This window comes from Lutra lutra, chromosome 13 (assembly GCF_902655055.1).
Source record: "Lutra lutra chromosome 13, mLutLut1.2, whole genome shotgun sequence".
In the NCBI taxonomy this organism is placed as follows: Eukaryota; Metazoa; Chordata; class Mammalia; order Carnivora; family Mustelidae; genus Lutra; species Lutra lutra.
This window is the reverse complement of record NC_062290.1, coordinates 18,169,282-18,186,944: the sequence shown is the minus strand read 5'-3', so window position 1 is coordinate 18,186,944 and position 17,663 is coordinate 18,169,282. Positions and strand designations below refer to the sequence as shown.

General features: G+C 34.7%; 1 protein-coding gene across 3 annotated transcripts in view; it reads right to left on the bottom strand.

The window, feature by feature from the left end:
* The window catches only part of VPS13A (vacuolar protein sorting 13 homolog A), a 236,782-nt gene that overhangs the window by 207,117 nt on the left and 12,002 nt on the right, over positions 1-17,663 (bottom strand). For all 3 annotated transcript variants that reach the window (XM_047699156.1, XM_047699157.1, XM_047699155.1), the window contains exons 2-6: positions 9,551-9,594; positions 7,429-7,471; positions 3,570-3,665; positions 3,215-3,302; positions 157-283 (exon numbers count right to left, since the gene is read on the bottom strand). In XM_047699156.1, the coding sequence (XP_047555112.1) occupies positions 157-283; positions 3,215-3,302; positions 3,570-3,665; positions 7,429-7,471; positions 9,551-9,594 (398 nt within the window). The remainder of the gene's footprint in view (positions 1-156; positions 284-3,214; positions 3,303-3,569; positions 3,666-7,428; positions 7,472-9,550; positions 9,595-17,663) is intronic.

Below are 17,663 nucleotides of genomic sequence, written 5' to 3'. Positions count from 1 at the left end.
TTAAACCTATAATTACAGAAAAGAAAGATCAGGTCATTTTCAGCTCTGTGTCCCTCCACTTTTCAGCATCCAATAGGTTGACCACTACAGAGCAGGTGTCAACAAACAGTAAAATAAAAACATAAAAAACCAAGTTTCACCTATTAAAATACTTACATCATCCTCGTAACGAATATGGATGTTGGAAATTTTCACTTGAAGATTTTTTATGATCTGAGTAATTAATTTTTCTGTAAAAGTGTCCTGTTTTTCCACCCGAAGTTTGTCTACAATAGCAAATATTCTTTAACTTGACTGAAAAATATACTGTATAAGTATTCACATTTCAAGATAACATTGCCATATTAAAGAAAAAAATCTGTATTTGTAAACAGAACACTAAGAGCCTGCTTTCCCAAAGTCTTCCATACCAAGAGACTTTCAAAGGCAACCAAATACATAATTTTCAAAATCTATTTTTTTTAATGAAACTAAAGCCAACCAAACTTACTGCCATTAAATTTTACAACCTCTGTTAACTATACCTGAGTACAAAAAGACTTGGAAAACAATGAAGATTATTAGGTAAGAATTATAATGGGTCTTAAATTATAAAAGCCAGAAATAGCAGGAAGTAGGCATCTCTCTTAAAATTAGTGATATTACTACAAGTTGTATGTGGTTCAATGTATAAAACAGTTGAATACATTTCTCTTGCTAATGAATCCAACATGAAGATATAAGATTCTTTCCCTTTCTCCTCTCAAGGGAATGAAGTTCATTTGTTTCATTCTCTAAAAAAAAGGTATTAACTGCTTCCAGTTTCAAAACTTTCCAGGGCATAGACAGAATAAAAGGAATGAAACTCCTAATTTCTTTTTTTAACATGCCTTTGAGGGAGGGGCACCTGGATGGCTCAGTCGGTTGAACATCCAACTTTTGATTTCTGCTCCAGTCATGACCTTGGGGTCCTGGGATCAAGCCCTGCATTGGGCTCTGTGCTCAGAGGAGAATCTGCCCAACGATTCTCCCCCGTCTCTTGCTGCTCTTCCCCATGATCTAAGATAAATAATCTTTGAAAAAAATACGCCTTTGATAACCACGAGTTACTTTCCTCCTTTCCCCCATTTGAAAATGCCAACGAAAACTACCTCATTTCCTATTTCTAGTCCTGTTCCACCTGTACACACATATTATCTGTCTTTTCTTCTAATGACCTACTACTCCCTAATTCAACTGCCCAGGAGGATAAGCTGATGAAGATATATTTACATCAAATCCAAGATTCAGTGAACAGATGAGTAAGTATATTTAACTATAAAAGGACTTTAGAATTAGTAAATAAACAAAATATAAGCTCTCTGAAGACACAGCATTTTTTTTTTTTACTTGATTTGGTTACCACCACATCCTAATAAAATCCTTTGCTCTATGAATCTATTCATTCAGTTCAATGCAAAATTTTCATTCCCCCATCCAGTAGTTTCCTTCTCAATTCCTTACCCTGCTCAGAGTCCACAACCTATTATTTCACCAACATTTAAACTCTTTTGTTCTTTTTTCTCATTTTCCTCACAGAGGAAAAGCTCCAACCCTGAAAAAAACCTAATATCAGGGCATTGGGAGGCTCAGTGGGGAAAAGGAATAGGCTCAGGCTTAGAAAAGACCTGAGAATACCTTACATTTACACCTCAGACTGATCCTTGGACTAGGGACATCCTATAAAAATGAAAAATAATAAACAAAAACATTAAAAAAAAAAGAAAACCATAGTAATGGGGTGAATTTCATTTTAACAGGTATCACATTATTATATCCAAATATCCAGATTTTTTTTTTTTTTAAAGATTTTATTTATTTATTTGACAGAGAGAGATCACAAGTAGACGGAGAGGCAGGCAGAGAGAGAGAGAGAGAGGGAAGCAGGCTCCCTGCTGAGCAGAGAGCCCGATGCGGGCCTCGATCCCAGGACCCTGAGATCATGACCTGAGCCGAAGGCAGCGGCTTAACCCACTGAGCCACCCAGGCGCCCCCAAATATCCAGATTTTAATGAGAAATCACAAGGCATACAAAGAAACAGGAAGGTATGGCCCATTGAAAGGATAAAAAAGTGACCAAAACTATTCCTGAGAAAGATCTGATGACAGATCTACTAGCCAGACTTTTTAAGATTTTATTTATTTCTTTCAGAGAGAGCAAGTGAGCAAGATAGCATGAGTTGGGTGAGGAGCAAAGGGAGAAGCAGGTTCTCTACTGAGCAGGGAGCCAATGCAGGGCTTGATCCCACGACTCCAGGATCATGACCTGAGCCGAAGGCAGACGCTTAACCAACTGAGTCACCCAGGCGCCCACAATAAAAAAATACTAAAGAAAAAGATGACTGGGCATAGTGGTGAACAACTACATAAGATATGAAAGAACTGAGAGAAGAAAAAACAATATAAGAAGTGTCGCCAGAAATTATTGTTAAATCTCCTTTAATGTTTTCACCTCTTTGTCAAAAGGTGAAATGTTTATTCTGGATTTCACTTTTTTATTGAACAAATAAATGCATGGCAAGGTTGGCGATGTAAGTATACATATATTTGTAAGATGGTTAGCTATTAAATGAAGGAGGGAGAACGGAAGGTAAGCAGATAAAACTGGGTTCGGAAGATCATTTTGTGTTTGAAGATAAGACATACAACAGTGTATTTCCATACTAAGGAGAAAGCTTCTCTAGAGAGAACAAAGTACAAAAAAGTACCAGGTGATAGTGACCACTGCGCAAGGGGAAGGGAAGGAGATTTCTGGAGGATAGCCCTTCCACTGAGAAAATCGAAGAATTGAAATAATGAACTATTCTGGTCTAGGCTGAACAGGAAACTATATGAACCCAGAGAGTAAACAGATAGATTTGGGAAAACATAAATATATCAAAGGACTAGGTACGCCCAAAAAATTAAGAATTGATATAATGGGATATTTTTTTAAAGCTAGAAAACAAAATATATTTGATAAAATTAATTATTATAGTTAAAAACTAACCTTACACTTGTCATAGGGTAAGTTTCTATAAAATTTCTGTAAACACAATAAAATATACAAACCACATTAAAATTCCCCACATAATAAGAGTCCCTCATTCGTTAAATAATTTCCAGAGACAAATAATATTCATATGTGATATTTAGGTCTTTTCTCTTTTTCTTATTATCATTTTTATTTACTGTTTCCTTTACCTTGATCAGCTACTTTTGTTTTGCTTCTTCTATTCGTTTAAGTTCTTGTTGTTTTGCTTCCAAGAGTTGTTTTTCTTCTTTTAAAGGATCATATTTTATTTCTACAGGAAGCATAATAAAGAATACTTAGTTACTTTAACTTTAAGCATAACCATTCTAAAATATATCCTTGAAAATAATCACTAATTCAAAGTCTGCAATAATTTGGAGTAAAAATCAATTTAATGTGAATTTCTGAATGCTAATTTAAATATAGAAGTATCTCAAAAAATTCACCAGAAGTATTTTGAGTATAATTATCAAATATAAAGATTCTTCCACTCACAAATAAAAGTATTTTAAGTTATAATGTTTAAAAGTTGACTTACTAGAAGAAGGCACTATGAGTAAATAAATGTCTCCCAGAAAAGCTTCAACTGGTTGAGTATACAGGTTTTTCCACGGAATTGTAAGATTGAGATTACCTACATGAATTTTTAGAATAAGGACAAAAAATATTATTCATTCAACCACATTTATTGCCAGCCTATTTTCTTTTTTTTTTTTTTATAAACATATCATGTATTATTAGCCCCAGGGGTACAGGTCTATGAATCACCAGGTTTACACACTTCACAGCACTCACCATAGCACATACCCTTCCCAATGTCCATAACCCCACCACTCTCCCCACGCCCCTCCCCCTGGCAACCCTCAGTTTGTTTTGTGAGATTAAGAGTCTCTTATGGTTTGTCTCCCTCCCAATCCCGACTTGTTTATTTTTTTCCTACCCCCCAAACCCCCCACGTTGCATCTCCACTTCCTCATATCAGGGAGATCATATGATAGTTGTCTTTCTCTGACTGACTTATTTCGCTAAGCATGATACCCTCTAGTTCCATTCACGTTGTCACAAAAGGCAAGGTTTCATTTCTTCTGATGGCTGCATAGTATTCCATTATATATATATATACCACATCTTCTTTATCCATTCATCTGTTGATGGGCATCTAGGTTCTTTCCATAGTTTGGCTATTGTGGACATTGCTGCTATAAACATTCGGGTGCACGTGCCCCTTCGGATCACTACATTTGTATCTTTAGGGTAAATACCTAGTAGTGCAATTGCTGGGTCGTAGAGTAGCTCTATTTTCAACTTTTTGAGGAACCTCCATGCTGTTTTCCAGAGTGGTTGCACCAGCTTGCATTCCCACCAACAGTGTAGTAGGGTTCCCCTTTCTCCACATCCCCACCAGCATCTGTCATTTCCTGACTTGTTAATTTTAGCCATTCTGATTGATGTGAGGTGGTATCTCACTGTGGTTTTGATTTGGATTTCCCTGATGCTGAGTGATGTGGAGCACTTTTTCATGTGTCTGTTGGCCATCTGGATGTTGTCTTTGCAGAAATGTCTGTTCATGTCTTCTGCCCATTTCTTGATTGGATTATTTGTTCTTTGGGTGTTGAGTTTGCTAAGCTCTTTATAGATTTTGGATACTAGTCCTTTATCTGATATGTCGTTTGCAAATATCTTCTCCCATTCCGTCAGTTGTCTTTTGGTTTTGTTAACTGTTTCCTTTGCTGTGCAAAAGCTTTTGATCTTGATGAAGTCCCAATAGTTCATTTTGCCCTTGCTACCCTTGCCTTTGGCAATGTTTCTAGGAAAAAGTTGCTGCAGCTGAGGTGGAAGAGGTTGCTGCCTGTGTTCTCCTCAAGGATTTTGATGGATTCCTTTCTCACATTGAGGTCCTTCATACATTTTACGTCTATTTTCGTGTGTGGTGTGAGAAAATGATCCAATTTCATTTTTCTGTATGTGGCTGTCCAATTTTCCCAGTGCCATTTGTTGAAGAGGCTGTCTTTTTTCCATTGGACATTCTTTCCTGCTTTGTCGAAGATTAGTTGACCACAGAGTTGAGGGTCTATTTCTGGGCTCTCTATTCTGTTCCATTGATCTATGTGTCTGTTTTTGTGCCAGTACCATACTGTCTTGATGATGACAGCTTTGTAATAGAGCTTAAAGTCTGGAATTGTGATGCCACCAACTTTGGCTTTCTTTTTCAATATTCCTTTGGCCAGCCTATTTTCTATCAGGCATTCGAAGAACTAACAAAGTGACAAGCTGAGTCACTTTACAGAAAGCTATTTTACAACCACAAACAATAAGGCTTTGTTGTAATGACTGGAAATCATGTCTATCAGTACTATTGGAAAATCTACCAAATGATATTCTAAAAATTTATAAGTTTCTCTTTATGACAATCTTCACCACAAACATTAGTATTCTTCTGCAATTAGCCAACAACCCTTGTTATTATAATTCTGATTTCCCCAACTCATACTCTAAATCACTGTATTTATATGACACTTTCAAAGTGTAGACTATAAAACTGAAAAGTGTATTTTTCACATATAGACTATATACATAATATATGTGTATGAATATCATTGCAAGTGTATGTGCAGATTTCTATGGTAATTATCAAAGACCGTGGACAAGATTAGAAAATCATTCAAACTAATGAAAATGTTTTACTACAGTCTATCTGCAAAGTATTTTTTAAAGCATTAGATTTCTTGAACTAAAAAAATATGATGTAAGGTATTCATTATACTGATTCTACTCTTGTGAAAATAGAGGTGAGGAGGAGGGGATAAAAAGAAAACTTTCATAATAGTTTTAAAATACTTTAAAATTTTTTAGAAAGCCTGAGTCAAATAACTTAGAAATAGCTGTCATAATTGGCAAGGGAACGATTAACAACACAACGGCTATATTAACTAGTTAGTAACTGGGGAAGGGAAAAAAAGAAAATCTACATAGACATATCTCATTACATAACCCCAAAATTCCATGCTTAAAAAAAATCCAAATTGAAAAAAGGATTTCATCTTACGATATCAATCCAGAGAAAAAGAACCAAACCATCTGATTTCTAAAAGACAGATGACTTTCTAAATTATAAAATCAGAGAAGATAATGACCATTTCAAATTTGTGTACAGTCCAAAATATAACCAGAATGAACACATTAGAAAAAATAATTGACAAATATGATTATCAGGTAGACTGCTTACACACATACATATCCATTAAGAATCCAAAAAAGTAAATAAACAAAAGAAAGAGAACAATGACAAAATAGCATTAAGTAATCAAAGAAACACACACCATGTCAATAATGTTCCATTTTCACCAGTAAATCTTGACCCCAAAATTTTTTTTCTCTCATTATAAAGTACTTTCATAAAACTTGAGTTTATACTTTCAGAAAATTTGGAAAATACACAAAAATAGTAAAAAAGGCAATTCCAAAAATCTTCCACATAAATATAACTACTTTAAAAATATGTATGTATTTATACTTGCTACATATGTAATTTTGCTTGCTAAATGAGGGAACTTTGAAAGAGCATAAGATTTACAACACTCAACAATAGCAGGGGGAGGGGCACCTGTGTGGCTCAATCAGTTGAGTGTCTGACTCTTGGTTTTGGCTCAGCTGATGATCTCAAGGTCATAGGATCAAGCCCCTCCACTGACTGCACTCACGAGAGTCTGCCTAAAGATTCTCTCTCTCCTGCCCCTCCTCAAATCATTCTCTCTCCTCTCTCCCAAATAAATAAAATCTTGGAAAACATGTTTCTATAAAATTAGTTGTAATCCTATACTACTCATTTGGAAATGTATACTTCTCTCACTCAACAAATTGTGTCCCTACTATTTGCCAGGTATTGTATTAAGTGGTGAGAGTAAAAATTAAACCAACTTAAGAAACGTGCTGTCTTAATAGAAGAAAAAAATAAATAATGATATTAAAGAATGACAGGTGCTAGGACAGAGGCATGCAAACTACCTCAGAAACTAAGTTTCTGACTCGTCCCCAGCCACACTGCCTGGAAGATGCAGACCTGACTCCTTAGACCGCAGACCCACGATCTATCAGAGTACAGCAGTAACTAGTCAGAAACCGAAGAAACCGAGATAGTTATGCTATTAAACAAACTGGCTCTCAATTAAATCATTTTTAACACTTAACAAGATGTATAATTCAGAGTTTTTAATCAAGGGATATATGGACCACATGGTACTTTTAAGTTACACAACTAAGTTCCACCCAGATGAGAATATATGATTTTTCAATTAGTGCTCAGAAACATTAAAAATATCACATTAAAAAGATACTAAGTATATAATTCTCACTCTATGCCCAGCAAGCATGACATTCAAATAATAAGCACAGCTTACCTATATGACCAACTTTAACTTTAAAAGGTACATCCAGTTGACTCTACAAAAACATCATATATAAAATATTAGTACATATACAGGCCAACAAAATAGAGGACGCTTTTTTCCTTCCCAAAATTATTTAAAGTGTTTACGTTAACTCACACCTTTTTTTTAACCCTTAACACCTATTTAAATTTAAAGATACATAACTGTAATATTCTCAAATCCACAAAATTCAGGGAGACTAATCATTTTTAAGTAAATAGGGGAAAAGCTCTACAGTAATACAGACCACCTAAGTTACCCATACCAAAATCATACTGCTTTTACACTGTATGGGGGGAGGAGGGAAGGTAGGTAATTTCACTAAAAGTTTGTCCTCACAGAGAGGTTAAAACTCCATTTTGCAAAAAATATCCTCAAAAATATTTCTTCCCATCCATCAGGGAAAAGGATGACTTTTTCATTAAGTGATGCTGAGAAAACTCGATATCCACACATAAAAAATGAACTTAGACACTTACCTTATAACTGCATATAAAAATTAACTCAAAATCAATATAAGACCTAAACATAAGAATTCAAACTACAAAACCCTTAGAAGAAAAATTTGGTAAAATCTTGACATCAGATCTGGCAACAATTTCTTGGATGTAACAAAGACAAGAGCAACAAAATAAAACAGATGAAATTTCACTGAGATTAAAAATATTAGAACATCAAAGGACATAGCCAACAGAGGCATAAGGCATGGGGATAAGTTTAGCAAATCATACTCTGATATGGGAAAATAAATACCACTTTATATCTATTAAGATATAAATATCTTAAGTTATCTATGAAGATATCTATTAAGGTATTATCAAAAAATAAAAAATAGTGCCTGGCTGAGTCAGTCAGTAGAGCATGTGACTTTTGATCTTGGGGTCATGAATTTGAGCCCCATACTGGAGAGATTATATTTAAAATTTTTTTTAAAGAATACTAAAAAAATAAACATTAGCAAAAATGTAGAGAAACTGGAAACTACCTGTGTTGGTGATAGGAATATAAAACGGTTCAGCTACCATGGAAAACAGAGTGGCAGTTCTTGAAAAGGCTAAACACAAAATTACCATAAAATCCAGCAATTCCACTAATAGGCGTTTACCCACAGGGACTGAAAATAGGTAACTGAACAGACATGTATATTGCCAACGTTAGAGCAACATTATTCACAAGACCCAAAAGGCAGAAACGACTGGAGTGTCCATCAATATATGAATGGATAAAGAAAACGCTGCACATAGATACAGTGGAATTATGCAGCCACGGAAAGAAATAATGTTCTGATACAAACAACATGGACAAACCTTAAAGGAATTATGCTAAGTGAAAAACGTTGAATAGAGTATGGCAAACACAGCATGATTCTACTTATGTGAGCTACATGGCATAGACAAATTCAGAGAGTCAGAAAGTAGATTAGTGGTTAACAGGGTCTACACAGAACTGGAATGGGGACTTATTTCTTAATGGTTATAGGGCTTCCTTTGACCTATGGGAAAAGTTACAGAAAAAGATATTGGTTGATAGTTGTACAAATCATAAATTTAATTAGTATCACTGAATTCTTGGGTAAAAAAATGGTTACCATGGCATTAAAAAAACTTGAAGACTATAGAAAAGGTCAATTAAACATTTAAAATAAAATCCTCTAGAAAGAAAAAAAATTAGGAATATTTTTAATGGGGAAAATTACACTGTCAGTTTGTGCTTTTTAAGAAGAAGAAAAGTCCACTTTATAAAATCCACATTTTGCAAAAATTATTTTCAAAAGGTTTTCTCAAAGCTTGAATAATTTAAGATAACAAAGTAAATCAAGAAGTCTACATAGTTACAAATGAACTGACATTACACATTTTTTATACTCAAAACCTACCACAGGGGTACCTGGGGGCTCAGTCAGGGTCTGACTCCTGATTTTGGCTCAGGTCATGATCTCAGGGTCACGGGATTGGGCCATGCATCAGGCTACCCACTCAGCAGGGAATAATCTGTGCAGATTCTCTCTCCCTCTCCCTCTACCCTTCCCCACCTCACACTCTTTCTCTCTAAAATAAATAGAACCTAAGACGGAAGGAAAAAAAAAACCTACCAGAGCATTTTCTTTAATTTCAAGATTCTTCAAGGCCACAGCTCCTAAAAAAGATTTAAAAAGTAATATTAAAGTATCTTTCATTTTAAAAAGACATACTTCATCCTTAAATGTTATAAATGAAAGAAAAAATATAAATGATGTGCATATAGAAAACAAAAATAATTAGTAATCTTATTAGCTCACCCTCATTCTTCAACTTAGAGTCTAAGAATGTTATGTTTGACCAAAACATCATTTATTGTATATTTTCACCTCAGTGGTTATAGCCCACTGTAATGTAAACATTTTATTCAGAAATATACAAATAACAGGACTCTAATAAAGCTACATTAAATACAAGTATGAAAAAAATGAGCTGTATTTAAATATACTTGTAATGAACAACAGAAAATTTATAAGATCCAGTATCCGTGAGCTTGAAGATACATATATATAAATTTCCCAACCTGAAATGCAAGGAGAAAAATAAAAGAAAAAATAGTAATGTCCAAGAACCGCAGGATAACTGTAAAAGCTGTAACATATGCGTAACAGGAATACCAAAAGGTAAAAAAGAGAAGCAAAATAAATATATGAAGTAGTAATGACTGATAAATTTCCAAAATTAATGTTAAAAACACCAAACCACAGATCCAGAAAACTCAGAGAACACAAGGCAGGGAAATAACAAAAAATTTACAACTAAGCTTATCATAACCAAACTATGGGAAATCAAAAAAACAAACAAAACAAAAAACTTGAATATGATCCAGAAATATCTCTTCTGGGTACAGGGGCAAAAAAAAAATCCTAGGATGTTGAAAAGATTATCTGCACTCCAGTGTTTATTGCAGCATTTTTCCCAAGAGCCAAGATAAGGAAATAACCTAACTGTCCATCAACAGATGAATGGATAAAGATACGATATTGATATAAATGCATGCAATAGAAATTATTCAGCCATGAGAAAGAATGAAATCCTGCCATTTGTGACAACATTGATGGACTTCGGTGGCATTATGCTTAGACATAGAAAGAGAAATATAATATGATATTGTTTATATGTAAAATCTAAACAGCTTGAACTCTTAAAAACAGAGAGTAGAATCCTGTTTACTAGGGGCTAGGACATGGGGGAAATTATGTTGAAAGATACAAACTTGCAACTAGGAAATGATTAAGTTCTGGAAATCTAAAGCACAGCACAGTGCATTATAACCAACCATACTGTACAATGTATTTCAAAGTTGCAAAGACACTAGATCTCTAATGTCTGAACAAAAAAGAAATGATGATCATGTGACATGACAGAGATGTTAGTGAAGCTACCACCATAATCACATGAAGCAAATCAATATGTTGTGCACCCTAACCTTACACAATGCTGTATGTAAATTAAGCCAGAAACAACAAAAAGAAAAATCTTGAACAAAGGCAGAGAAAACACACACATTCCCCAACAGAGGTACAAGGAATAACTGAATTGAAAATTTCACCAGAGAACATCCAAAACAGACTCCAATAGACAAAAGTATGAATTAGCAAACTTGAAAACTGATCACCTGAAAATGCAGTGATAGCAAAAAAAAAAAAAAAAGAGAGAGAGAGAGAGAAAGAAAAGAAAAAGAAAAAAGTGAACAGAGTCAAATAGACTTATGAGCGACACGTTTAAATGCATCAATAGCATTATGAGAGTCCCAAAAGGAGGACAGAGGCAGAAAGCTTAGTTGAAGAAGTAACATCCAAAAATTTCCCAAATTTGAGGAAAGCTATGTATACAGAAATCCAAGAATCTCAACCAAGAAACATGATCATCAGCAACACTGAATATTAAAAGCAAAAGTGATTTGACATCTACACAAGATCTTCAAGATTATCACTGGATTTCTCAGCAGAAACTTTAACAGAGAATGATATATTTAGAGTGGTTAAAGAAAAAAAAAGTCAACCAAGAACATTATATTCAACAAAGTATTATATGTACTTCAAAAATTGGGAAAATCTTGGGGCGCCTGGGTGGCTCAGTGGATTAAGGCCTTTGCCTTCGGCTCGGATCACGATCCCAGGGTCCTGGGATCGAGCCCCACAGCGGGCTCTCTGCTCAGCGGGGAGCCTGCTTCCTCCTCTCTGTCTCTTTGCCTACTTGTGATCTCTGTATGTCAAATAAATAAAATCTTTTTTAAAAAATGGGAAAATCTTAAGATACTCTCAGATAAACAAAACCTGAGGGAGTTCATGAACAATAGATCTGTCTTATAAGAAATCTTAGAGTGCGTCCGGTTGAACAGAAAGGACGCTGAGCATCGGGCACCTAGGTGGCTCAGTCAGTTGAGTGTCTGACTCAGTTCCAGCTTAAGTCCTGATTTCAGGGGTCATGAGATCAGCCCAGCACTGGACTCCGAGTTCAATAGGGAATTGGCTTGAAGATTCCCTCCCTTTGCCCCTCCCTGCACTCATGCACACACATGCTCTCTCCCAAATAATCTTAAAAAAAAAAAAAGAAAGAAAAAAGAAAAGATGCTGGGTAGTAACTCAAAGCTGTATAAAAATATAAAGTTCTCCAATAATGGCAAGTACATGGACAATATGAAAACCATTATAATTTTACTTTGTAACTCCATATTTTATTCTTTATTTTCTGAAATTTAATTTAAATTTTTATTTAAATTTTATATTTATTTAATTTAAATTTAATTTGATTTTAATTTTATATTTTTATTTATATAATTTTCTATATTATACATAAATATGTAATTTTATAAATTATAAATTTATTTTTAATTAAAGTTTAAAAAACAAAAGAACTTAAAGATTGTAACTCTGTTTATAGGTATATAATGTGTAAAAATGTCATCTGTTACATCAATAACAAAGTTGGGGAGGCAAGCTGTAAAAAAGTGAAATTATTGTATGGGATTAAAGTAGGTATCAGTTTAAGATATATTCTTATACATTAAGATATTATATGTAATTCCTGTGGAACCACAAAAAATATACCTACAGAATATACAAAAAGGAAATAAAATCAAAACGGATCACTAAAAAAAATGAACACAAAGGGAAAAAGTTAAAACATGAAACAGTTATAAGACATGCAGAAAATAATTAACAAAATGAAAATGGTAAGCCTTCCCTATCAGTAATTACTTTAAACGTAAATGGTTTAAGAAGGTATGGGGTGTGTGTGTGTGTGTGTGTGTATGTGTACACACATACACAACGAAATATTATGCAGTCATAAAACCAAATGAAATCTTGCCATTTGCAAGACATGTATGGAGCTAGGGAGTATTATACTAAGTGAAATAAGTCAGTCAGAGAAAGACAAATACCATATTATTTCACTCTTATGTGGAATTTAAGAAACAAAACAGATGAACACGGGAGTAAGAAATAAGTAATTTTAAAAATATGCAAACCAGGGGCACCTGGGTGGCTCAGGGGGTTGAGCCTCTGCCTTTGGCTCAGGTCATGATCCCAGGGTCCTGGGATCGAGTCCCACATCGGGCTCTCTGCTTGGCAGGGAGCCTGCTTCCTCCTCTCTCTCTGTCTGCCTCTCTGCCTACTTGTGATTTCTGTCTGTCAAATAAATAAATAATCTTTAAAAAAAAAAAAAAAAGAAACAAAACAGATGAACACAGGAGTAAGAAATAAGTAATTTAAAAAATATGCAAACCAGGGGCACCTGGGTGGCTCAGTGGGTTAAAGCCTCTGCCTTCAGCTCAGGTCTGGATCCCAGGGACCTGGGATCCAGCCCCACATCAGGCTCTCTGCTCAGCAGGGAGCCTGCTTCCCTCCTCTTTCTCTCTGCCTACTTGTGATCTCTGTCTGTCAAATAAATAAAATCTTAAAAAAAATAAAATAAAATAAAATAAAATAAAAATAAAAATATGCAAACCAAGAAACCGACTATTAACTTTCCGGAACAATCTAACAGTTACTGGAGGGGAGGCGGGCAGGGGGATGGGTTAAATAGGTGATGGTGATAAAGGAGAGCACCTGTTGTGATGACCACTGGGTGATGCATATTAAATTTGACACAACGCTAGCATTACACTCTAAGTGAACTAATTAAATTTAAATAAAAATTTGAAAATAAATAAATGTAAACAGACACAGGCAGAATGTATTTAAAGCAAAAAAAAAAAACAAAAACAAAAACAACATGATGGCCCTATAGCTCTAAGAACATAAATAGGTTAAAATTTAAGTGAAAAAACTGCACAAGATTTCCTATGCAAACAATAACAAGAGACCAAATGTGGCTATACATATACCAGACAAAAGAGACTGTAAGTCAAAAGCTATTAGAAGAGGTGAAGAGGGACATCATATAATGATAAAAGTGTCCGTTCACTAAATTCAATTCACCAAACACAAGAGCACAATCTGAAGCAAACAATGACAGATAAAAAGAAACAACTCTACAGTAATGGTAGGAGGTTTCAGCACACAACTTCAATAATAGATAGAACCACCAGACAGAAGATTAAGAAGGAAACAAGCTGAATTTTAAAAACATACATGAAACACTCTACTCAACAAGAGCAAAATACACAATTTTCTCAAGTACTCATGGAACATTCTTCAGGACAGGCCATATACTAGGCAACAACAACAAAAATCTAAATTTTAAGAGACTGAAATCCTATAAAGTATCTTTTAGAAGATATCACAAGAAAAAAGGAATCACAAGAAAAACTTTTAAAACTTAAGAAAAATTAAAATGAAAGCACAACATACCAAAATTTATAGGCTGTGGTAAAGACAGTCCTGGGAATACTTAGCAGCTGTAAGTGTTCACATTAAAAAATAATATCCCAAATTAACACCTTAAATTTGTACCTGAAAGAAACAGAGATTAACTAAACCCAAAGCTACCAGAAGGAATAAAGTTTAGAACAGAAATCATTAAGATGGAGAATAGGAAACCAAATAGAGAAAACTGCTGAGATCAAAAACTGGCTCCTCAAAAATCTTTAGCTAATAAACTAAGAAAAAGAAAAGAATTTAACAACTAAAATCAGGAATATAGGAGGGGATACTACCAATTTTACAGAAAAATAAAAAAGATTATAAGAGTACTATGAACAATGGTACATCAACAAACTGGATATCCTAGATCAAATGGATAAAGTCCTTGAAAAACACCCCCTACTACTAATGAATCATCAAGAAATGGATAATCTTGGGGTGCCTCGGTGGCTCAGTTGGTTAAGCCTCTGCCTTCAAACAGGTCATGATCTCAGGGTCCTGGGATAGAGGCCCACATCGGGCTCTCTGTTCAACAGGGAGCCTGCTTCCCCCTCTCTCTCTGCCTGCCTCTCTGCCTACTTGTGATCTCTGTGTCACATAAATAAATAAATCTTTTAAAAATAAAATAAAATAAATTAATTAAATAGCATGGAAAATAATAAAGCACTTAGGAATAAACTTAACCAAAGGACTTGCACCTTCAAACTTTATATAAAACATTGCTGAATGACATTAAAGGCACACAGAACCTGGAAGACATCCATCACATATTCATAGACTGGAAGACTTAATATTGGTAAGATGAAAATACTACCCAAAGCAAATTACAGACTCAATGCAATCAATATTAAAATCCCAATATTTTGGGTACCTGGATGGCTCAGTTGGTTGGGCACCTGCCTTCAGTTCGGGTTGTGATCCTGGGGTCCTGGGATTGAGCCCTGCGTGGGGCTCCCTGCCTAGCAGGGAGCCTGCTTCTCCCTCTCCCTCTGCCCCTCCCCCTGCTTATTCTCTATCCCTCAAATGAATAATCAATAAATAAAAATCTTCAAAAAGAAAAATGGATTAAAGGATGTTGTCCCATAGGGGGGAAAAAAAACAATATTTATCCATTTTTAAATTCACGTGGAATCACAAGGGACACCTCCATTGTTAAAACAATCTTTTGTTTTATGGGGCGGGGAGAAGAAAACCGGAAGTCTCACTCTTCCGGATTTCCAAACTTAATACGAAAACACAGTGATCGAAACAGTGTGGTACCATATACAAACACACAGACCAATGGAACAGAACACAGAGATGAGAAATAAATTCTCACATATACAGGCAAATGAATTTGATAAGGCTGCCAAGATCACTCAATTTGGAAATGTCACAAAAAACTGCTGGAAAATGATATTCACTTGCAAAAGATGAAGCTGGGTTACCATACACCATATCCAAAAATTAACTGAAAGTAGATCAAAGACTCAAATTTCTTATTGAAAACTATAAAAATCTAAGAGGAAAACATAAGTGAAAAATTCCATGAGTCAATTTGGCAATGATTTCTTTTGGATGATTATGATACCAAAAAGCACAGGAAAAACAAAAGATGAGCTAGATTTCATCAAAACTAAAAACTTTTGTGCATCATAGGGCATTCTCAACAATGAAAAGGCAATAGTATTTGCCCATCACTTATCTGATAAAAGGTCAGTATCAATATATAAAGAACTCCTACAAATTTAAAAAAAAAAAAAAAAAGCAACCCAATTAAAGGGTGGCCAAAGGTCTTCAAAAGACATTTTTCCAAAGAAGACCTATAAATGGCCATTAACCAATGAGAAGATATCCAACAGCACTAATCAAAGAAATGCAAGTCAGTAAAAATGAGATAGTACCTCACACCCATGAGGATGGCTACTATGAATAAAATAGAAAATAGCAAGTGTTTCTGAGCTCATGTGGAGAAATTAGAACCCTTCTGCACTGTTAGTGAAAATGTAAAATGGTACATCTGGAAAGGAGTAGGACACTTCCTCAAAAAATTAAAAAGAATTAACCAGCAATTCCACTTGTGGGTATATACCAAAACAGATCTATTTGCACACTGATGTTTGTAGGGCCATGATTCATGACAGCCAAAAGGTAGAAGCAACCCATGTTGTCTATTTACAGATGAACAGAGAAACAAAATGGGATATATACAAAAAATAAATATTGTTCAGCTTTAAAAATGAATGAAATTCTGATATGTGCTGCAACAGATGAATGCTGAAGACATTACGCTAATACATGAAATAAGCCAAACACAGAAGACCAAATATTATATAATACCACTTATAGGAAGTACCTAGCATAGTCAAATTCAGAGACATGGAAAACAGAATAATAGGCACCAGTAGATGAAGGAAGGAGATGGTTATTCCTCAACAGGTACAACGTTTCAGTTTTGCAGGATAAAAAGAGTTCTGGAGATGGATGGAGAGAAGGTGCACTTAATGCCTCTGGACTGCACACTTAAAAACAGCTAACATGAAAGTAACAACTGACACCACAGAAATGCAAAGGATTACAAGAGAATATAATGAAAAATCAGATGCCGACAAATTGGGCAACTGAGAAGAAATCAATAAATTCCTAAAAACTACAATCTTCCCAACTAAATAAGAAACAGAAAATCTGAACAGACCTGACTAGTAACGAAATTCAATCAGCAATCACAAACTCCCAACAAGCAAAAAGTATAGGACCAGATGGCTTCACAGGTGAATACCACCGAACATTTAAAGAGTTAATAACCTATTCTCAAACTATTCCAAGAAATAGAATAGAAAGGAAAATTCGGAATTCATTCTGCAAGGCCAGCAATACCCAGACACTACAAAGAAAGAAAACCACAAGCTAATATTACTGATGAACACCAACATAGAAATCCTCAACAAAATACTAGCAAACCAAATCCAACAATACCTTAAAAAAAAATCACTGGCCCCAGCTCAATTATTCCAGGGATACAACAGTGGTTTCATATTCACAAATCCATCAACGTGATATATCACATTAACAAGAAAAGGGATAAAAGCCCTATGATGATCTCAGTAAATACAGAAAGAAACATTTCACAAAATGCAACACCCATTATCGATAAAACAAAGTAGATATGGAGGAAATATACCCGCAGCTGACATCGTTCTCATTGGTGAAAAACTAAGCTCTTCCTCAAAAATCAGGAAAAAGACAAGGATGTCCACTTTCACTTTTATTCAATATAATGCTGGAACTCTTAACTACAGGAATCAGATAAGGAAAAAAAATAAAAGACATTCAAATTAGCAAGGAATAAGTAAAACTTACACTACTTGCAGAAGACATGATACTGCATGTAGAAAAC